At 38.3% G+C, this 21642-nt stretch overlaps 1 protein-coding gene across 2 annotated transcripts in view; it reads left to right on the top strand.

Moving 5' to 3' along the window:
* HIBCH (3-hydroxyisobutyryl-CoA hydrolase) overlaps nucleotides 1-21642 on the top strand; it is a 102645-nt gene that overhangs the window by 63534 nt on the left and 17469 nt on the right. For both annotated transcript variants that reach the window (XM_078451087.2, XM_078451088.2), the window contains 4 exons: nucleotides 860-1005; nucleotides 3352-3438; nucleotides 8079-8137; nucleotides 8829-8910. In XM_078451087.2, the coding sequence (XP_078307213.2) occupies nucleotides 860-1005; nucleotides 3352-3438; nucleotides 8079-8137; nucleotides 8829-8910 (374 nt within the window). The remainder of the gene's footprint in view (nucleotides 1-859; nucleotides 1006-3351; nucleotides 3439-8078; nucleotides 8138-8828; nucleotides 8911-21642) is intronic.

Here is a 21642-nt window from a genome sequence, read left to right on the forward strand (position 1 = left end):
AAGGGAGATGATGGCAGTTGGGGGAACTCATGAATTCCCTTTTAGACCTTTTTTATTTGAGATGCTAAGAGATATTTAGAGTAGAATGGTAATTCTTTCAAGTCTAAGAACTTTTTTGTCAAGTAGAATTGAGAAGAATTTGAATGCCTGTGTTCTAGTCTCAACTTGAATAAATGAAGCAATCTTAGAATAGATACATGGATTATAAAACTAGAGGGTCACAGTTATTTAAGGAGCTCTTAAATACCAAAAAGTACTGGCAAATATTTGCATATATGCTACTTTCAGTCATTTTTAATAAGGAATTTTTAATAAGGGAATTAAAAAAAAGATGGCTAAGAAAAGAGTTACTGCAAGTGATTTTGTTAGGTGTAAACTTGTTCTTCGTAGGATTAAAGGTTATGGCATCACTTTAAATATCTTGAATATTATATCATTGACTAATGGAATAGACTATGACTTAAATGATAATGAATTGTCACATAATATTGGATTATGCATATTTTTTCTTTGCTTATCATTTGGAAAGAAAGTATTCTTTTGGTTTTTACTATTTCAGAGATGATCAAAAATAGGAAACTTTAGGTAGTATTTATTGAGTACTACTTATATATAGAAAATTATGCTGTCAAATACTTTGACTTGTATGGCAGTAAGATGTGAAAATTTTGAAAAAAACCTCAAGTTAGCACAATTTAATAGCAAGTCTTTTGTGATTTTGATTGCATTGGATAGTACTTAGTTTAGTAATATTTTTAGTATAGATTCAAATTCCGGAGAGAGATGGCCATCTGATCTCAAAGAGTTACATTCTTTTTTTTCATTTGAGTCGATATATCTTTCCATTATTTTATTACAGGACTCTTCCCTGATGTGGGTGGAGGTTATTTCTTGCCACGACTTCAAGGAAAACTTGGTTACTTCCTTGCATTAACAGGATTCAGACTGAAAGGAAGAGATGTGTATACAGCAGGAATTGCGACACATTTTGTGGATTCTGAAAAGGTAATTGCTTGGATGATTGCATTTTGTGTTGTTAGAATAATTCCTATTGTACATGGAGGCATTATGAGTGGTTGAGATCACAGGCTTTTGGTTAGACATGGGTCTGAATCCAGGATCTGCCGCTTAAAGCTGTGTGACCTTTGAGACAGTATTTAAGCTCTCTAATCATGTTTCCTTATGTGCAAAATGGAGAGAATTATATCTGGATTCAGGGCTGTTTTGCCTGACACCGTCAGTGCCTAATTTTTAATGAATACTTACACTTTGGTAAAAAATAACCCACACCTTCTTTAAGAAAACCTAATATATAAAGATTTAAATTTATATATAAAAAGATAGGCTTTTATAAAAACATTTTTGAAAGGTCTTCTCAATTGTGAGTTTCCTTACCAGTGCATTTAAGGGTTCCATTTGTAAAATAGTCTTAAAAACTTTTCTAAAAGGTATCTGTTGCAAGGGACACATGTTGCTTATCTGTCTCTTCTTTTTAACAATGTGGCCAATTTTCTTAGCACAATATAGCATAGTGGCAAAGAACTGCAGACAGACAGCTTGAGTTTAAATCTTAGGTTGAATTTAGCTTCTTTATCACCCAGTTTTCTCATTTCCAAATGGGGATGGCCGTTTCTACCATAGTAGTTGAATCTCTTTGTGGTAAATGTAAGAGAAAATCCAATTCAATGTGGTTTTGCCTCAGAATTCCCAGTAAGAGATTTGGGATTTATTCTGCTTCAACTGGCTTAGCTCACTCTCATTGAACTGGCTTATATCACCCTTGAACCCGAAAGTGGGTTAGCCTGTATCAACTAGCCCACCTTGCTAATGTGCTCCATTAATGTGTTCCATTTCTGGAACTATGGGGTGAACTTAGCTTTCCAGGATGCACATAGGTCTCTAAATGAATATCTGATCTTGAAGGAGATGTTTTGGGATAGGAGAAGGAATATTATAAAAAAGTACAAAGTACAGGGGCATCTGGGTGGCTCAGTCGGTTGAGTGTCCAACTTTGGCTCAGGTCATGATCTCGCGGTCCGTGAGTTTGAGCCCTGCGTCGGGCTCTGTGCTGACAGCTCAGAGCCTGGAGTGTGCTTCGGATTCTGTGTCTCCCTCTCTCTCTGCCCCTAACCCACTCGCATTCTGTCTCTGTCTCTCTCAAAAATAAATAAACATTAAGAAAAAAAAATATAAAGCACACAAAGTTGAAAATTGTTTCCTGTACACTGTTAGGAGGGCCTTCTATCATATTTGCTTGAAGTTTCAGATCTTTCTCCATGTTATGGGCATCCACAGTCACATTGAGTAGGGGGCAGTCCCATTCTTCTCTTTAGGTGTAACAGGAAGCAAACATAGGAGTCCATTATCTCTTCTGGAGGGACAATCTTGAATAGAGCGGAATTTAGTTAAGGATGGGAGACAGTGCTAATGCACAACCTATTCCCTTCTCTGTCATACAGAGAAAGTACTCAGTGGATTGAAAGGAGGAAAAACTTACTTATAAGAAGGGACTGGAAGTTTTCCCACAGAGGTTGCAGTTCAGCTAAGCCTTAAGATGAGTTTTGTCAGGAAAGGCATTCTGGATAGAGAAAATATGTAATGAGCAAGCTCATGGGCAGGAAAGCATTTGGTATGTTTTAGAAACAATAAAAAGTCCCATTTGTTGAGCTTAGAACAGGTATGTGAGGGATATAGATGGAGAGTTAAGTGTGGCTGTATGGTATAGCTGTGCATTGACTATAGTAGCCATTAGTCACATGTGGCAATTTTAGTTAAAATTTGTAATTCAGATCTTTTTTTTTTTTTTTTTTTTTAATTTTTTTTTTCAACGTTTTTTATTTATTTTTGGGACAGAGAGAGACAGAGCATGAACGGGGGAGGGGCAGAGAGAGAGGGAGACACAGAATCTGAAACAGGCTCCAGGCTCCGAGCCATCAGCCCAGAGCCTGACGCGGGGCTCGAACTCACAGACCGCGAGATCGTGACCTGGCTGAAGTCGGACGCTTAACCGACTGCGCCACCCAGGCGCCCCTGTAATTCAGATCTTTGGTTGCAATACTACATTTCAAGTGTCTAATAGCCAGAGAGAAACAAAGATGAATGTCTCTCTTTCTCCTCCTTATTTTCTTCCATCTTTATCCAATTCCTTGCAAGGTATGTGCTGTGTGGGAATGTGTATGCATTCAACTTCAGAGAAAATTTCCTTCACGGATTCAGCTGAAGAGAGCACATCATAATTTTAAGACAAGTATTTTTAAAAAGAATATAAGGTTTCTAAAAAAAAAAAAAAAAAAAAAAGTCTGTTTCTTTTGGGTTTCAAGTGTTTTCTTTTTTTTTTTTTTCCTCTTTTAGTTGGGCATGTTAGAAGAAGATTTGATAGCCCTAAAATCACCTTCAAAAGAAAATATTGCAGATGTCTTAGAAGCTTACCATACAAAGGTAATCTTTCAGTATTCTAACTTCAGATTTTAATTCATGGGGAAGAGGGAGTGATTGAACAATTAGCAGTTGGTGGATATAAATATGCTGAGAATAATTTTCTTTAAAGCTTGATGGAAGGATCACTGCTTCACAATTGTTAGGATAGTCATCTGAGAAGACGACTTCTTTGCTGCACTTATCTTCTCATTGCTGGTGAATATCAGTGCCTAACCTTGTGATTGGCCCTTGCAAGGGCTTTTTACAATGCACTGTGACATGTCTGTAATGGATGGTTCAGTGTTGACCCTGTTGAGCTGCTGAAGTGAAACTCTGGTACATATCTAAATATAATAATGAAATATATCGCAGTGTCACTTGTAATTCTTATGTTATTTAACTTTCTTTTAAGAGCCAAAACTCTCTAAAAATGTTATATGACTTTTTATTAAACTTGATGGGTTGAATACATGCTCCCTTCTAAAACTCCACTTAATTGTAATGAAGGAATAAAAAAGGTGCAAATCCACAAAGAACAGAAAAGGAGAAAGTGGCAGGCATGAGATGTCAATATTTTGGAAGGCTGAAAACAGAAGGATGAGGGCAGCTACTTTAAATTTATTTATTTTTTATTTATTTATTTATTTATTTATTTATTTATTTATTATTTAACACTTATTTATTTTTGAGACAGAGAACGTGGACGGGGGAGGGGCAGAGAGAGAGGGAGACACAGAATCTGAAACAGGCTCCAGGCTCTGAGCTGTCAGGACAGAGCCCGATGTGGGGCTCGAACTCATGAACCTCAAGATCATGACCTGAGCCGAAGTCGGACGCTTAACTGACTGAGCCACCCAGGCACCCCTAGGGGGCAGCTACTTTAGATTTGAGAACACTGAAGTCTTATCTTTCAGTGGGGGAAGGCAGTAAGAAGCAAGCCAGTTCTTGCTCTGTATGCTCTGTAAGGTACCAGGGTCCTCTGAAGACTGGGGTGTGGAGATGGACAGAAAAAACAAGAGGATCCCTTCAAATTTTTATAAGGAGCAGTTAGGCCTCCAGAAGTCTTCCTCCTGTAGCAGCAACTAACCTTTCATAGCCTGACTGAAGATTGGAAATTTACTCCTTAGATCAAATCAAACAGACCTTGCTGACTGAGGGAAAGGAGCAGGTTCTTCCAAAAAAAAAAAAAAAAAAAGAGGCATAACATAGTGAATAGGAATACCCCTAGCCTATTCTTCTAGTTAGCTTCCAAACTATTAAATATCCTCTATCTTAGTTTGGGCAGCTATAATAAAAACACCATTAAGTTTGATGGCTTAAACAATAGAAACTTATTTCTCACAGTTCTGGAGGCTGGAAATTCCAAAGATTTGGTGTCAGTTAAATTCTTGGTGAGGACCCTCTTCCTGGTTTGCAGATGACCTCCTTCTTGCTGTGTCCTTACACAGCAAAGTGAACTCTCTCAGGTCTCTTCTTATAAGGATGCTAATCCCATCATGAGGGCTCTACCCTCTTGACCTAATTATCTCCCAAAGGCACCATCTCCAAATACCATCACTTTGGGGATTAAAGTTTCAGCATGAATTTTGGGGTGACACAAACATTCGGTCAATGGCACCATCCCACTTCCAAGCAGTACATTTGAAGAAAAAGAAAAAAACCTATAGATGTTGCCACTTGAGGACTGTCCCCACCCCCCCCACCCCCCCCACCCCCCCCCCCCCCGCCTCCGCAAAACATCCAGGTCTTTGCCTGATATCTGTAATGCTTCAGACAATTGATAATCCTATAACTACGATTGACTTTACACATAAAGCTACTTAATTGTAATACTTCACACTAAAATTTTTTATGCTAAGTGTAAAAACAAAGAAGGCACTTGAAACAAGCAGACAATGCAGGGAGGAGAAAGAGAAAGAGGGAGGAAGGAAAGGAAGAAAAACTATAACTGTTAAAACTTTTATGGTTCTGATAAGAGGAAAATATTTCATCTGTGAAATAAGAACAGAAGTTATAAAGTAAAAGTATTCAGGGACGTCTGGGTGTCTCAGTTGGTTGAGCAGGTCATTATCTTGTGGTTGAGAGTTCGAGCCCCGCATTAGGCTCTGTGCTGACAGCTCAGAGCCTGGGGCCTGCTTCAGATTCTGTGTCTCCCACTCTCTGCCACTCCCCCACTCATGCTCTGTCTTTCTCTCTCTCTCTCAAAAATAAAAATTAAAAATTAAAGTAATAAAATAAAGTAGTCAAAGAATAAAAGAGAAGTGTGATTAACAAAAGGGAAAAACTCCACAACAGATTAGATTAAAATTGAAGGTTGAAGAAAATTGTAACAAGACAGAAAGGTTAATAACATGGAAAATGAAGAGAAAGGAAGATTAGAGGTATTATTCCAGGAGGTCTAATATCTTATTATTAGGAATTCATAACAGAGAAGTGAGAGGGGAGGAAATCTTTAGAAAAATAGTATAAGAATTTTATCCAGAACTCAAGAACATGAATATGGATTCACAGAGCCCCTGAATGTTCAGTGCTATGACTGTGAACACAGAGCACATGAGGATTTCACCAGATTTTTGTCAAAGCATTTGACATCTCTCATGTTGGGTAAATATAGCATGAATTATAGTGTGTGGGAGTTGAAGGGCCTTATCAAACAGTTCTGTTAAATTTGAGGGTATTAGTCTATAAATAAAGTCATGTTGGCCTTTTTCAGTTTTTTAGAATTTTTCCCAGTGAATTGGATGAGACTGTTGACAGCATTTTGATCAACTTGCCTTGAAACTAAGAAAAAAAATTAGGTGAAAGAATATGGATTAAAAAATCACTCCCTGTGTTTTCCTTTACTCTCCCACCACTACCACATTCATAACACTTTTGACACCAAATGTGTGTGCACACATCAAGCAATTCTCTGCAACACCAGATGGATGTCCAGTAGTTAGTTTTAATCCTAATGCTGTCTACCTGGAGTTAGCATCAGATACCACACCCTAATGTCTCAGTCCCACAAAACTGACCCCATTTCAGATGCCAGTCACAAGTCCCAACTTGTCACTTCTGACTGGTTGGCCATAAATTGGGGTTCTCATGACCCCTTCCTTGGGTTTGATAATTTGCCAGAATTTCTCATAGAACTCAAGGAAACAGTGTTTTTGGTTTATTATAAAGGACACAGTAAAAGATACGAATGAATAGTCCAGTAAATGGTACACAGGGCAAGGTCTAGAAGGGTCTCAAGCCCAGGAGCTTCTGTCCCAGTGAGGTTGGGGTGTACAACTCTGCCTGCTTGGAGATGTGTTCACTAACCTGGAAGCTCTCCATCCTATTGGATTTTTTGGAGGCTTTATTACGTAGTCACTGTTGATTAAACTATTGGCCATTGGTGACTGAACTCAGTCCACAACCTCTCCCCTCACTGGAGATGGAGGGAAGTGGGGAAGTGGTAGTAGTGTGGGGGAGGGACTTTCAGTCTCACCCTCTAATCACTGGTTGGTTTCCCTGGAAGTCAGCTCCTTTCTTTTCCAAAAGTCCCCTCATTAACTTGAACTCTAGTATGGTCAGAAGGGGCTTGTTATGAATAACAAAAGACCCATTTCACCTTTATTTTAGGAACCCAGGACAAAAGACCAAATACTACAAAACGATGCCCTGTTTAGAGAAATTCGAAGGTTTGGGGGAGCTAAGAGGCAGCAACAAAGAACAAATGTATGGGCAAAGACTAAATATGTATTTTTTATATTTTTTTAAGATTTTATTTTTAAGATCTCTACCTCCAAGTTAGGGCTCAAACCCACAACTCCAAAATCAAGAGTCACATGCTCTACTGACTGAGCCAGCTGGTTGCCCTTGTATTTCTTATTTTAAATCACAGGATAACAATAGAGATAAGTGAAAATTTTGAATTTCCATCCAAAGTACCAAATTTATAAAGTGTAGCACGGGAGAAATGTAGCCTACAATGGGACTGGTTTAAAAAAAAAATAACAGCATAATAGAACTGCCTGAAAACTAACTCAGGCTTAGTCTTATTATTAAAAGTGTTGTACCCAGAACAAACAAGGATATGTGGAGCCCTGCTATACTTTGCTATGACCCAGTCATACCTGTAGCTAATGTAGAAGGACTGGACCTGGTTTGTGAGGGAACACGAAACTGTTCTGTGTGAGAAGAGAGGTGGAAGTAGGATTAACTAGCACTATAAACAGGAAAGGACTAGTTTGGTCCAGAATAAAAAAAAAAAATCCTAATTGTTCAATCATTTGTGAGTTCCTTCCTGAGGTACTGTTTTCTGTCCCTGGAGGTCAGCGCTACAGAGATAACAGTCATGTTGTAGGAATTTCCATACCAAATGGAAATTTGGACAGGATGATTTCTCAGGTCCCTTAAAATGCTTAATTCATTGACATATTTTAATGATGATGTAGCATATATAATGAATTCTACATAAAAATACAAGAACATATTTTGCCTTTCACACTTTTAAGGCCTGCTCTGGAAAAATACAGTCTGGATTTTTAGTTATTTATGAGCTTGTTGGATATAATTTGACTGAAAGTGATAATCTGACTCAAAGTGTATTATTAAATTTGATGACATTTTAAAGGATTTTTAGAAGATTTGGGTTACTTCAAGTTAATTATGAGATTTTTTTCCCCAAACAGTCCAAGATTGATCAAGACAAATCTTTTATACTTGAGGAACACATGGACAAAATAAACAGGTACTTAAAGAGAGGTCTTAGTATATTTGTTCTTTTGGAAGGACTGTATTAAATTGAATTTGCTAACATTATTACATTGTGTTTGGAAATGCACTGAATTCTGAGATTAGATAGCATAGTGCTTTTATTTTCACTTTTTAAAGTAGCTTCTTGCTTACTCTTTCAGAGGGATTAAATCCATATACTTTATCATGCTGATTCATTTTAGTGCAAAATATCTTTTTTTTAATGGGAAAGAGGCTAGAAAATAACAATTGAATTATCTTTTATTTTTGTAAAGTTATTTTTTACAGAGTTCTTATGAAGCTGATCAGCCAAGAATTTTTTTGTGCAGTGATTTGAGAGATTGACAGACTGGCTTAAGGAACATAAGAGGAGGAAAATTACTGGAAAATAAGACATCTACCTCTAATTTTAGAAGCATCAGTTTTTCACAGTTACAATATTTATTTACATATAATAGACGCAAGAAAGCAAAAAAAAGAAAAATTTGGCTTTGTGTTGAATTAATGAAAGCAGACTGCAAACACCCAGAGAAGCAGTGTGTTATTTCATCATCCTGTAAAGTATCTTGGAAATTTTTTCATTATTGAAATGCAGTTTGGGGAAAGCCTGTGTTTATATTCATTGCTATTTTGGAAAGAAGAAATTGCTTGCAGATTGGTGAAATCATGTGTTTCCTTTTTTATAGTTGCTTCTCAGCCAATACTGTGGAACAGATTATTGAAAATTTACAGCAAGATGGTTCATCTTTTGCCTTAGAACAGTTGAAGGTAATGTATGGATCATTTCTGCTCTGAGTGTGGTGGATTTTGTGATAGGGAAACCTCCTTGAAAGGCATCAGAGCTCCATGGTGGTGACACTGCACAGTTTTTTGTTTTGTTTTTTTCCTGAGCTCATTTGAGCCTCAGAAAGCAATTTCACAAAACCTTTATCTATACCCAAGTGTCTTGTCTACCTGCTGGATGTTTATAGCAAAGCTGAGCTGTTTTTAGGTCCTGTGACTGTAACAGAGACTTCAGTAAGCATGCTTCATCTCCCTGTAGTCCTCCTTGTCCTGGGGAGAAACATTTAAGGACATTTTTATTAGAAAGGCTGGGTCATTGGAGAATAGTCTTCTTATAATATATTGCAATTTGTGCCTTTAATCTATATATTCTATTTAATATGCAGCAGATCAATATATGGTCTTTCTAAGCAACAGTGATAAAAATAAAAAAAAAATGATCCTTTTCAAACTAATAAGAGGCCCCATCCATAGCCATAGCTGAATTTTAAGCAGTGTTCGTCAGTGTTAGGCACACTTTGATCTTTCTACAAGGTGACTCAACAGGTAACAGCAGAAGAAAAGCTGTTTTTCTATAAAGGAGTACACACTGGATACTGATGTGCTTGGAACTACAATATAATTATGAAACTTGGAATATTTCAGACTTCTACATAAAGGAAAGAAAAAAAGTGTTTCCTCGTACTTTCTTTTTCTTTTTTCTAATTCAAATCTTAGTTAATATACAGTGCAATATTGGTTTCAGGAATAGAATTCAGTAATTCATTACTTACTTATAACACCCAGTGCTCATCACAAGTGCTGTCCTTAGTACCCATCACCCATCTAGCCCATCTCCCACCCACCTCCCTCCATCAACTGTTTGTTCTCTGTCGTTAAGAGTCTCTTATGATTTGATTCCCTCTTTTCTCCTCCCTGTCTTCCCATATATTCATCTGTTTTGTTTCTTAAATTCCACATATGAATGAAATTATGGTATTTGACTTACTTTGCTGATTGACTTAGTTTGCTTAGTATAATACATTCTAGCTCCATTCATGTCGTTACAAATGGCAAGATCTCATTCTTTTTGATGCCTGATACTCCTGTGTGTGTGTGTGTGTGTGTGTGTGTGTGTGTGTGTGTGTGTGTACACCACATCTTTTTTATCCACTCATCAGTTGATGGACATGTGGGCTCTCTCCATAGTTTGGCTATTGTTGATAATGCTGCTATAAACATCAGGGTGCATGTACCCCTTTCAATCTGTATTTTTGTATCCTTCAGGTAAATACCTAGTGCAGTTGCTGGATCATAGGGTAATTCTATTTTTAACTATTTGAGGAACCTCCATACTGTTCTCCAGAGTGGCTGCACCAGTTTGTGTTCCCATCAACAGTGCAAGAGGGTTCCTCTTTCACTGCATCCTCACTAACACCTGTTGTCTCTTGTGTTAATTTTAGCCACTCTGACAGGTCCCAGGTGGTATCTCATTGTGGTTTTGATTTGTATTTCCCTGATAATGAGTGATGTTCAGCATCTTTTCATGTGTCTGTTGGCCATCTGGATATCTTCTTTGGAAAAATGTCTATTCATGACATCTGCCCATTTCTTTACTGGTTGGTTGTTTTTTGGGTGTTGAATTTGATAAGTTCTTTATAGATTTTGGATACTAACCCTTTATCATATATGTCATTTACAAATATCTTTTCCCATTGTGTAGGCTGTCTTTGAGTTTTGTTGATTGTCTCCTTCTCTGTGCAGAGAAGATCTTGATGAGGTCCCAGTAGTTCATGTTTGCTTTTGTTTCCCTTGCCTTTGGCAACATGTGCACTAAAAAGTTGCTCTAGCAGAGGTTAAAGAGGTTGCTACCTGTGTTCTACTGTAGGATTTTGATGGTTTCCTGTCTCACATTTAGCTCTTTCATACATTTTGAATGTGTCTGGTGTAAGAAAGTGTTCCAATTTTTCTGCATGTTGCCATCCAGTTTTCCCAACACCATTTGTTGAAGAGACCCTGTTTCCATTGGATAGTCTTTCCTGCTTTGTCAAAGATTTGTTGACCATATAGTTGTGGGTCAATTTCTGGGTTGTCTATTCTGTTCCATTGATCTATATGTCTGTTTTTGTGCCAATACCATACTGTCTTGATGACCTCAGCTTTGTAATATAGCTTGAAATCCAGACTTGTGATTCCTCCAGTTTTGTTTTTCTTTTTCAGGATTGCTTTGGCTATTTGGGGTCTGTTGTGGTTCTGTACAAATTTTAGGATTGTTTTAGCTCTGCGAAGAATGCTGGTGATATTTTGATAGGGATTCCATTAAGTGTGTAGATTGCTTTGGGCAGTATAGACATTTCAACAATGTTTGTTCTTCCAATCCATGAGCAAGGAATGTTTTTCCATTTCGTTGTGTCCTCTTCAACTTCTTTCATGTCTTCTGTAGTTTTCAGAATACAGATCTTTTACCTCTTTAATTAGGTTTATTCCTAGATATCTTATTGTTTTTGGTGAGATTATAAATGGAATCAATTCCTTGATATCTTTTTCTGCTCTTCATTATTGTTCGAAATGCACCAGATTTCCGAACGTTGTTTTTATATCCTGCGGCTTTGCTGAATTCATGCATTAGTTGTAGCAATTCTTTGGTGGAGTCTTTTGGGTTTTCCACATAGAGTATCGTGTCGTCTGCAAATACTGAAAGTTTGACTTTTTCCTTGCCAATTTGTATGCCCTTTATTTCTTTTTGTTGCCTGACTGCTAAGGCTAAGACTTCCAGTCTTAAATAGTAGTGGTGAGAGTGGGCATCTTTATTTTGTTCCTAACCATAAGGGAAATGCTTTGTTCCTAACCATAAGGGAAATGCTCTCAGTCTTTCCCTGTTAAGGAAGATATTAGCTGTGTGTCTTTCATATATGGTCTTGATGATGTTGAGGTATTTTCCATCTGTCCCTACTTTGTTGAGGGTTTTTGTCAAGAATGGATGCTGTATTTTTCAGATGCTTTTTCTCCATCTATTGACAGGATCATATGGTTCTTATCTATTCTTTTATTAATGTGGTGTATAGCATTGACTGATTTGTGAATATGGAACCAGCCCTGCAGCCCAGGAATAAATGCTACTTGATCATGGTGAATAATTCTTTTAATGTACTGTTGAATTCACTTTGCTGGTATCTTGTTGAGAATTTTTGCACCCAGGTTCATCAGGGATATTGGCCTATAATTCTTTTTAGTGGGGTCTTTGGTTTTGGAATCAAGGTAATGCTGGCTTCATAGAATGAGTTTGGAAGCTTTCCTTCCATTTCTATTTTTTTGGAACAGTTTGAGAATAGGCATTAAATCTTCTTAAAATGTCTGGTAGAATTCCCCTGGGAAGCCATCTGGCCCAGGACTCTAGGAGGTTTTATATTTGTTGGGAGATTTTTGATTACTGATTGAATTTCTTTGCTGGTTACAGGTCTCTTCAGATTTTCTATTTCTTCTTTTTTCAGTTTTGGTACTTTGCAGGTTTCTAGGATTTTGTCCATTTCTTCCAGATTGCCCAGTTTGCTGGCATATAATTTTTCATAGTATTCTCTCAATTTGTATTTCTGTAATGTTTATTGTGATATCTCCTCTTTCCTTTGTGATTTTATCTATTTGGATCCTTTCTCTTTTTGATAAATCTGGCTAAAGGTTTATCAATTTTGTTTATTCTTTTAAAGAACCAGTTCTTGGTTTTGTTGATCTGTTCTACTGTTTTTGTTGTTGTTGCTGTTTCTAGATTGTTTACTTCTGCTATAATCTTTATTATTTCCCTTCTGCTGGCTTCAGGCTTTATTTGCTCCTTTTCTGGCTCCTTCAGGTGCCAGATCTTTGGGCACCTTTCTTGCTTGGGTGCAAGATTTGGGATCTTTCTTGCTTCTTGAGATAGGCCTCAATTGTAATATTTGTTCCTCTTAGCACTGCCTTTGCTACATCCCAAAGAGTTTGGACTGTCATATTTCCATTTCTGTTTGCTTCCATATATTTTTTTATTCTTTAATTTCCTGGTAACCCATTAGTTCTTTGGTAGGATACCCTTTAACTTCCATGTATTTGAGGGCTTTCCAAATTTTTTCTTGTGTTTAATTACAAGTCATTGCATTGTGATTTGAAAATATGCATGATATGATCTTGATCTTTTTATATTTGTTGAGGGCTGATTTGTGACCCAGTATGTAATCTATTCTGTAGAATGTTCCATGTGCACTTGAGAAGAATGTGTATTCTGCTGCTTTAGGATGAAATGTTCTGAATATGTTTGTTAAGCCCATTGGTGTAATGTGTCATTTAAAGCTATTGTTTACATTGGGCATCTGGGTGGCTCAGTCAGTTGGGCATCTGACGTTGGCCCAGGTTATGATCTCGCAGTTCGGGAGTTTGAGCCCCTCATTGGGCTCTGTGCTGACAGCTCAGAGCCTGGATCCTGCTCCGGATTCTGCGTCTCCCTCTGTCTCTGCCCCTCCCCAGCTCGCGTGTGTGTGCTTGCTTTCTCTCTCTCTCTCTCTCTCAAAAATAAATAAGCATTAAAAAAAAAATTGTAATGAAAAAAAAAAAAACAAAAACACCAAAGCCATTGTTTTCTTGTTGATGATCTTCCTTGTTTAGGTGATCTGCCCATTGTTGTAAGTGGGATGTTAAAGTCCCCTGCTATTACTGTGTTATTATCAATGAGTTTGTTTGTTATTAATTATGTATTTGAGTGCTTTCAAATTGCGGGTATAGTTACAATTGTTAGCTGCTCTTGATGGATAGACCCCTTAATTATGATATAATGCCCTTCTTCATTCATCTCTTGTTACAATCTTTGTTTTAAAATGTAGTTTGTCTAATTATGGCTATGCTGGCTTTCCTTTGATGTCCATTAGCATGATAGATGATTTTCCATCCCCTCACTTTCAATCTGCAGGTGTCTTTAGGTGTAAAATAAGTCTCTTGTAAGCTGCATATAGATGGATCTTGGTTTTTTATTCATTCTGAAACCTTAGGTCTTTTGATTAGGGCATTTAGTCCATTAACATTCAGAGTGATTATTGAAAGATATGAATTTAGTGCCATTGTGTTACCTGTGGAGTTGGTGTTTCTGGTGATTCTCTGGTCCTTTCTAGTCTTTGATGCTTTGCTGTTGTTTTGTTTTGTTTTGTTTTGTTTTGTTTTGTTTTGTTTTGTTTTGTTTTTTGGAGGTTGGGGGAGGTTTCTGTCTGTACCCAAAGAGTCCCCCTTAAAATTTCTTGCGGAGCTGGTTTAGCGGTCACAAACCCCTTTAGTTTTTGTCTGGGAACCTCTGTCTCTCCTTCTATTCTGAATGACAGCCTTGCTGGATAAAGCATTCTTGGCTGCATATTTTTCCCATTCAGTACATTGAATATTTTCTGCTACTCCCATCTGGCCTGCCACATTTCAGTGGATAGATCTGCTGCTAACCTTATGTGTTTACCATTGGAGGTTAAGGACGTTTTGTCCCTGGCTGCTTTCACAATTCTCTCTATATCTTTGTATTTTGCAAGTTTCACTATGATATGTTGTGCTGTTGACCTATTTTTGTTGATCTTGAGGAGAATTCTCTGTGCCTTTTGGGCTTGAGTGCCTGTTTCCTTCCCCAGGTTAGGGAGATCCTCAGCTATAATTTGTTCAAATAAGCCTTCTACCCCTTTTTCCCAATCCTCTTCTTCTGAGACTCCTATGATACCTATATTGTTTCGCTTGATGGAATTGTAGAGTTCCCTAACTATCTAATAGTTTTGTTTCCTTCTTTTCAGCTTCATTATTTTACATAATTTTATCTTCTATATCACCTATTCTCTCCTCTGCTGCTTCATTCCTCATTGTGACTCTATCGTGTTGATTTTGCATCTCAGTTATCACATTTCTTATTTTAGCCTGACTAGTTTTTAGGTCTTTGATCTCTGCAGCAAGGGTTTTTCTGGTGTCTTCTATGCTTTTTCAAGCCCAGCTAGTAGTCTTAGGACTGATGTTCTAAATTCTTGTTCAGATAATATTGCTTATATCTGTTTTGAGCAAGTCCCTGGCTAGGATTTCTTCTTGACCTTTCTTTTGGGGAGAATTCCTCCATCTTGTCATTTTGGCTAAGTTTTTGTGTTTTGCATGTTTTGAAAGCTTGTTACGTTTCCTGCACATGAGAGTAATGCTACTACATTAAAAGGGGGTCATACACTGTCCAGGGCCTGGCACTTCAGGAAGTGTGTCTGGTGTAAACTGTGTATACTGTACTGTTGCAGATTGGCTGTGCTTTCCCACTGGTCAGTCAGCTGCAGAGCTCCTCCTTGCTGGCGGGGGCAGGTGGGAGGCGGGGGGGGGGGGGGGTTGGACCTTTAATTCAGTGTGCTTTAATTTGTTTGTTAAAATAAGCCTGGGGGAAAAAAAGGAAGAAAAAAAGCCTGATAAAAAAAAGAGAGAGAGAGAAGGAAAAGGAATGAAAGAAAACAAAAACAAAAACAAAAACAGAGTCAAAAAATATAATACTGATTCCAAAGGAAAAGGATGGAAAAAAAAGAAAGGAAAAAAAATCCTGATTAAAAAAAAAAGAGAGAGAAAAGGAAATGTAAAAGACAAAAATGTATAAGCCTGATTCCAAAAGAAAAAAAGAAGAAAGGAAAAAAAAAGTAAGCCTGATTCTATTTCCACCAGAACTGCAGGTGATGCTTTGAAGCATTTGATTTTCAGTGCACTTGGTACACGGGGATGCTTACTGTGCTGGTCTTATGGAGGAGAGGTCTGCATGCTTTGGCTCAGAGTCAGTCTTGCCCCAGTAAATAAGCAGTTGCCAGGCACAGGGGGCAGTGGGGTTTGGTGTAAGCTGGTCCCACCTGCACTGGGGACCATTGTGTTGCTCTTTGAAGTACCACCATGTTGGTGTTGGGGGGGGGGGGCGGGAAATGGTGCCACCCTACTGTCTTTTCTCCCCCTCCCCCCGCTATTCAGGAAACCTTCACAGAATAGTGAGGGCAGTCACCTGGCCCTGAGCAACAGCTTTCCTGCATTTTTTTTCTTTGGTGCACAGCTGGGATCTAAAATGCGAAATCTTAAGGTATTTGACACAGCGTGGACCACCCCCCCCCCACCCCAGAGTAGAGCCTCTCCATGCTGTGTCTGACATCCTTTGTCCCAGAAAAATAGTTCCACACCTGTGCGGTGCGTGGGGGTCTGGGGTGTAGCACCACTAAAAGCAGTAACAAGGTTATATGCTTTCTGTGTGTACCTCTGTCCCCTACCAATGAAAGGCCTTTTGCTGGCACCTTCCGGAAGTACTCCAGGAAGGGGAATGTTCTTTCCCAATGGACCTTGGGGATCCCTACACCTTGCTTGCACTCTGGGTCCAGCTCCCTCTTCCCCAGGAGCACACACCACAGCTCTGCTCCAGAGAAAATCACGCACTTAAAAATCTCAGAGTTTGAGCTCCACATGGTGTTTGCAAAAACAAACAAACAAACAAAAAACAAAAAACTCTGACACTCAGTACCTCTTGCTCCTCTAGTCCATGGTCCAGAGAGGTTTTCCTCTTGTGTGGACCCAGTGCTGCAGTCTCTCAACCCCTCTATCATTCTCTCCCTTTTGTCTCTCCATGGAAAGGGTTCCTTCTCCTCCTCAGCACCAGTTTTTCTGTCCTGCAGTTCACTTCCACACACCATGCACCTGCCACACTGTCTCCCTCCAACCACAGAGATCCTTCTGCCACTCCGCAGTTTAATTTCCTGGGTGTTCCAAGTGATCTGACTTCGGTACAGCTGTGTTTGAGTGACCAGGAAAGCCCAGGGTCCCCCTACTTTTTCTCCTCCATCTTAACTCTTCCCCCCGCTTAGACTTTATTTTTTTTAATTGTTTTTCGATGTTTATTAATTTTTGAGAGACAGAGAGTGTGAGTTGGGGAGGGGCAAAGAGACAGGGAAACACAGAATCTGAAGCAGGCTCCAGGCTTCGAGCTGTCAACACAGAGTCTGACACAGGGCTCCAGCCCACAAACCATGAGATCGTGACCCGAGCCGAAGTCAGATGCTTAACTGACCGAGCCACCCAGGCACCCCTCCTTAAACTATAAAGAAAAGGTGTTTTAGCTCTTCCTTATCTGATAGTATTTTTCATATAATTTTAGTGTTTCAGTTGTCAGAAAACTTACAAAAATTTAAAGTTTTACTTGTGAAGATGGAAATATTTCTGCATTGTTACTATACTCTTAAGGTGGAAATCTTAAGTTAGTCTAGGGTCTTATTTAGTAATTACAAGTCTGTTAGTGTTCAAGGATAGGCATAAATTAGAGTAGGTAGATCAGCCTAATTCAAAAAATTAATATCACCATTAACTTTTAGGAATGTTTGCATAAATGTGGATAATCATTTTATATATCAAGGATTCTGACTTTAAGCTGGTTCTCTTCTTTGCAGAGCAATTTAGAAACTAGTATTCCTGTTTTTGTTTTTTCCCCCAGCAATGGGGCCCAATTAAGTATGCCCTTAGCAATTTCATTTGAAAATAGTCATGTAGCACCTTACCTTATAAGTTAAATGATGTCACTTTAAAGTAGTACAGATATGCAACTAGTCATATCATTTGAAAACCACCAGCCTAAGCCAAAATCAAGGCATAGAACTCAAATATTCTTTCAGTTTTCCTTCTGTACCTCTGGCAGTATGGTGATTATGTATTCAAAAAGGCAAGCCAGCCATGACAGCTGGGACCACCATAAGCACTCCCATTGGGAGGGTAGGTTTTCATTTTTTTTCAGTTGACCTATAGCTCTGGTGAATGAATGTGGCTCCACAATACTAGTATCTGCTGGGAATATCATGGTGTGAGGATCAAAAAATCCCCACTGAGGCTTCCCTGTTAGAGCTTAGATACAGGGTTCCTTTTAATTATCTCAACCAGAAGCATACATCAAGAAAAAACCCTGAAGATAGTTTTCAGTGCTTCCATGAAAGATTTGCAGGTCAAAATTTGAACAAAATTTTTAAAAGATTCTAATACTTGTGACAAGCTTACTTGTCAGTAAGCTTCTAGGATTGCTCCTAATCCCTGTGGGCTCTTCAGGGATTCCTGTCTTCCTTCTGTAGGTCTATTTAAGTTCCAAGTTGCAACCACCTATTCTGTGTATGTGTTCCTTTCCATGATTGCTCACGGGGAAGAACAAAATCTTTTCAATATACTTGGCTAATCATTAAATAAAAACATAAGCTTTTTTATCCTTTGTTTAGATTTTTAAAGTTTTTACTGCTAATCACTGTAGGATAACATGGATTTTAAAAAAAAGAATATGAGTAACTTGTAAATTCTTTACAACTGATGCAATTTTCATAGTACCTTATTTTATGGCTTCTCACTTCCTTTCTTAGATTTCCCTTCAATGTTCCAAATGTTCCAATACACTTTTTTTTTTTTTTTTTTAATGCTTATGGTTGGAATTCCTTCAATCTCCTTTAATCCCCCTTTGGGTGTAGGTTGTTCATCGTGCCAAACAACCCATGTAAGCTGTTTGGGCTATTTAAACGTTAGGGAAACCTTAACCAAAGTCTCCAGTTGACATGGTGTGTGTGTGTGTGTGTGTGTGTGTGTGTTTTAATTGCGGTAAAATACATACAGCATAAAATTTACCATCTTAACTATTTTTAAGTATATACCTCACTTTTGTTAGGTATATTCACTTGTTGTACAACCAATCTCCAGAACATTTTCATCTTATAAAACTGAATGAAACTTCATACCCATTAAATAATAACTCCCTATTTCCTCCTCCCTCCAGTCTCTGGCAACCACTATTCTGCTCTCTGCTGCTATAAATTTGACTATTCTGGATGCCTCACACAAGTGGAATCATACAGCAGTTGTCCTATTGTGACTGGCTTATTTCACTTAGCATAATGTTTCAAAGTTCATACATGTTGTAGCATGTGCCAGAATTTCATTCCTTTTTAAGGCTGAATAATAATATTCCATTGTATGTATATAATACATTTTCTTCATCCTGTTGATGGACATTTAATTTGGATTGCTTCTACCTTTTGGCTCTTGTGAACATGCTGCTATAAACATGGATGTACAAATACCTTTTCAAGACCCTTTTAATTCTTTTGGATGTATACCCAGAGTGGAATTGCTGCATTATATGGTAATTCTGTTTTTAACTGTTGAGGAACCTCCATACTGTTTTCCATAGCAGCTGCACCATTTTACATTACCACCCACCAATAGTGCATAAGGTTCCAATTTTTCTACTCTTGGCCAACTCATTATTTTCTGTCTTCTTGATGGTAACCATCCTAATGGCTATGATGTGATAGCTCATTGTGGTTTTTGATTTACATTTCTCTAATGATGAGTGATACTGAACATCTTTTCATATACTTGCTGGCCATTTGTATCTTCTTTGGAGAAATGTCTAGTTCAAGTCCTTTACCTATTTTTTAGTTGGGTTTTGGCAGGGGGTGGGGAGGGGTGTTTGAGCTGTAGGAAATGCTATCCTATGTCATCTCCCTTTTCTGGTAATAGCAGGCTTGCGAAAGGTTCTTCAGAGCCAATGGGAGAAGTATTTATTTTCTAGAACTGCAAGTGATACCAGTAATCAAAAGAATATGAATAGAAGAGATTGAGACCCCCCCCCCCCCCCGCTCCCCTCCTGCCTCATAGCCCAACTGTCAACATGGACACTAAGCCAAGGAAAGATAGTTTAGTGGGGTCAGTAATCCTTAGTAGTGTTGGGGTATGAAGTCCATAGCCAGACAGAAAAATAAGAGCAAGGAGCAGTGGGTCCAATTAGTGTCCAGAAAGTGGTCCTGAGCAAATGGCCAGGGAGGCCAGTGTTGCTTTTGACCTGTTTTTCAGGTGTTTTCTTAGTTATTGATAGGATATAATAGGATGGCCTACTGTGTTAAAGGCTTAGAGGGTATATAATTCCTTTTTTAATACTAGAAAACTTTTAAAATTCTTTGGAATTTCTTTTTTCTTTTTAATTTTTTTTAACGTTTATTTATATTTTTGAGGGAGAGATAGAGTATGAGCAGGGGAGGGGCAGAAAGAGAGGGAGACACAGAACTGAAGCAGGCTCCAGGCTCTGAGCTGTCAGCACAGAGCCTGACGTGGGGCTCAAACTCGTGAACCTCAAGATCATGACCTGAGCCGAAGTCGGATGCTCAACTGACTGAGCCACCTAGGCTCCCCAAGGAATTTCTTTTCTCTAATCTGGGACGTATGTATTTGGTTTTGAGTGCTAGTTTTGTGAAGAATAAATGAAACTCAGTTTTATACTTGAAGTAAATATGTAAGAATATGATAGGCTTCTATAAAGAATTCATGCACTTTAAAAATTAGAGAAAAAGGAAAACTAAAAATAATAACTAGGCATAGATTTAACAAAGAGCAACAAAATATTAGAGAAATTAAATTTAAAAGATTACTAATCTTTCTGTAAGCTTTGAGAATTGTTAGTCATGTGCTATACCATTTAAAAATTGACACATGTTCATGAAGAATTAAGTGCTACAGGAGTTTTTCTCTTGTAAACAACTAGAAAAACTGGACAAAGTATATGAAACAAGTGTTTGGCAACATTGGACAATGCAGGCAGCATAGGACTGTGACTTCTGAGAGAAGGGAAACAAATGGGAAAGCCCTAAAATTGACTCAGCTTCCTTCTTGCAGGAATTTTCAGAATATTGATCTGTACACGTTTAAATTTTTTTTTTTTTTAATATTTATTTTTGAGAAACAGAGACACAGGGCACAAGCAGGGAAGGGGCAGAGAGAGAGAGGGAGACACAGAATCTGAAGCAGGCTCCAGGCTCCGAGCTGTCAGCACAGAGCCTGATATGGAGCTTGAACTCATGAACTGCGAGATCATGACCTGAGCCAAAGTCAGATGCTTAACCGACTGAGCCACCCAGGTGTCCCATGATCTGTACATGTTTTAAGTGAAACTCTACAAGACCATGGAAGGAACCATATGAAAGTAGTAGTCTGAGCATTTAACAAGACTCATACAGGTCTGGGAAGAGTTCATGTTGCCATCAGCCAGGAGGTTTACACTTTAGTAGTGGGGGTAAGTTAATACTAAAGTAAAGGCTGCCCTGAGCTCTCAAGGTAATTAATTCAGCGGGGGAAAAGATAGTCTTTTCAACAAATGGTTCTGGAACAATTAGATATCCCTGTGCAAGAGAATGAGGTACTTGACTCTTCCCTTGCACCTGTAGGGGTGGAGAAAATTCTCCTCTCTCTTCCTAGGGTCTTTAGCCCAGCCTAACAATTAAACTGACATAAGCCAGATTAATAAGAGAAAACATACAAGTTTCATTAAATTTTTACATGTACTTGGGAGTCTGCACAAGAGAATGAAGACCTGAACAAATAACCAGAGCTTTTGTACCTTTTAGACTAATTTGTGAAGAATTGACCAGAAAAAGGAGTTTGGGCTAGGGGTAGTAAGTGCTGAAGAAGTAAGTAGGAAGATACGGATGAGTTTAACAAGGTTTGTACAGATGTCTTGACCCCACATTCCTTGTCTCTGGTGATAAGAATGTCTTCCTCCTGCTACAGGGAGGGCATCTTTCACATAGGAGTTTTATTTCCTGTTCCAGGAAAACAAGGAGGGTCAGATCATTTCTTACATCCCTTTAACTCAAAATAATCAGTTTACCACAGCAATATATCTTTAGGTTTCATGCTCTGAATTCCTTCCCACCACATGCAATTCAAAGTGGATTATGCACCTAG

Source organism: Panthera onca, chromosome C1, assembly GCF_046562875.1.
Source record: "Panthera onca isolate mPanOnc1 chromosome C1, mPanOnc1 haplotype 2, whole genome shotgun sequence".
NCBI lineage: Eukaryota > Metazoa > Chordata > Mammalia > Carnivora > Felidae > Panthera > Panthera onca.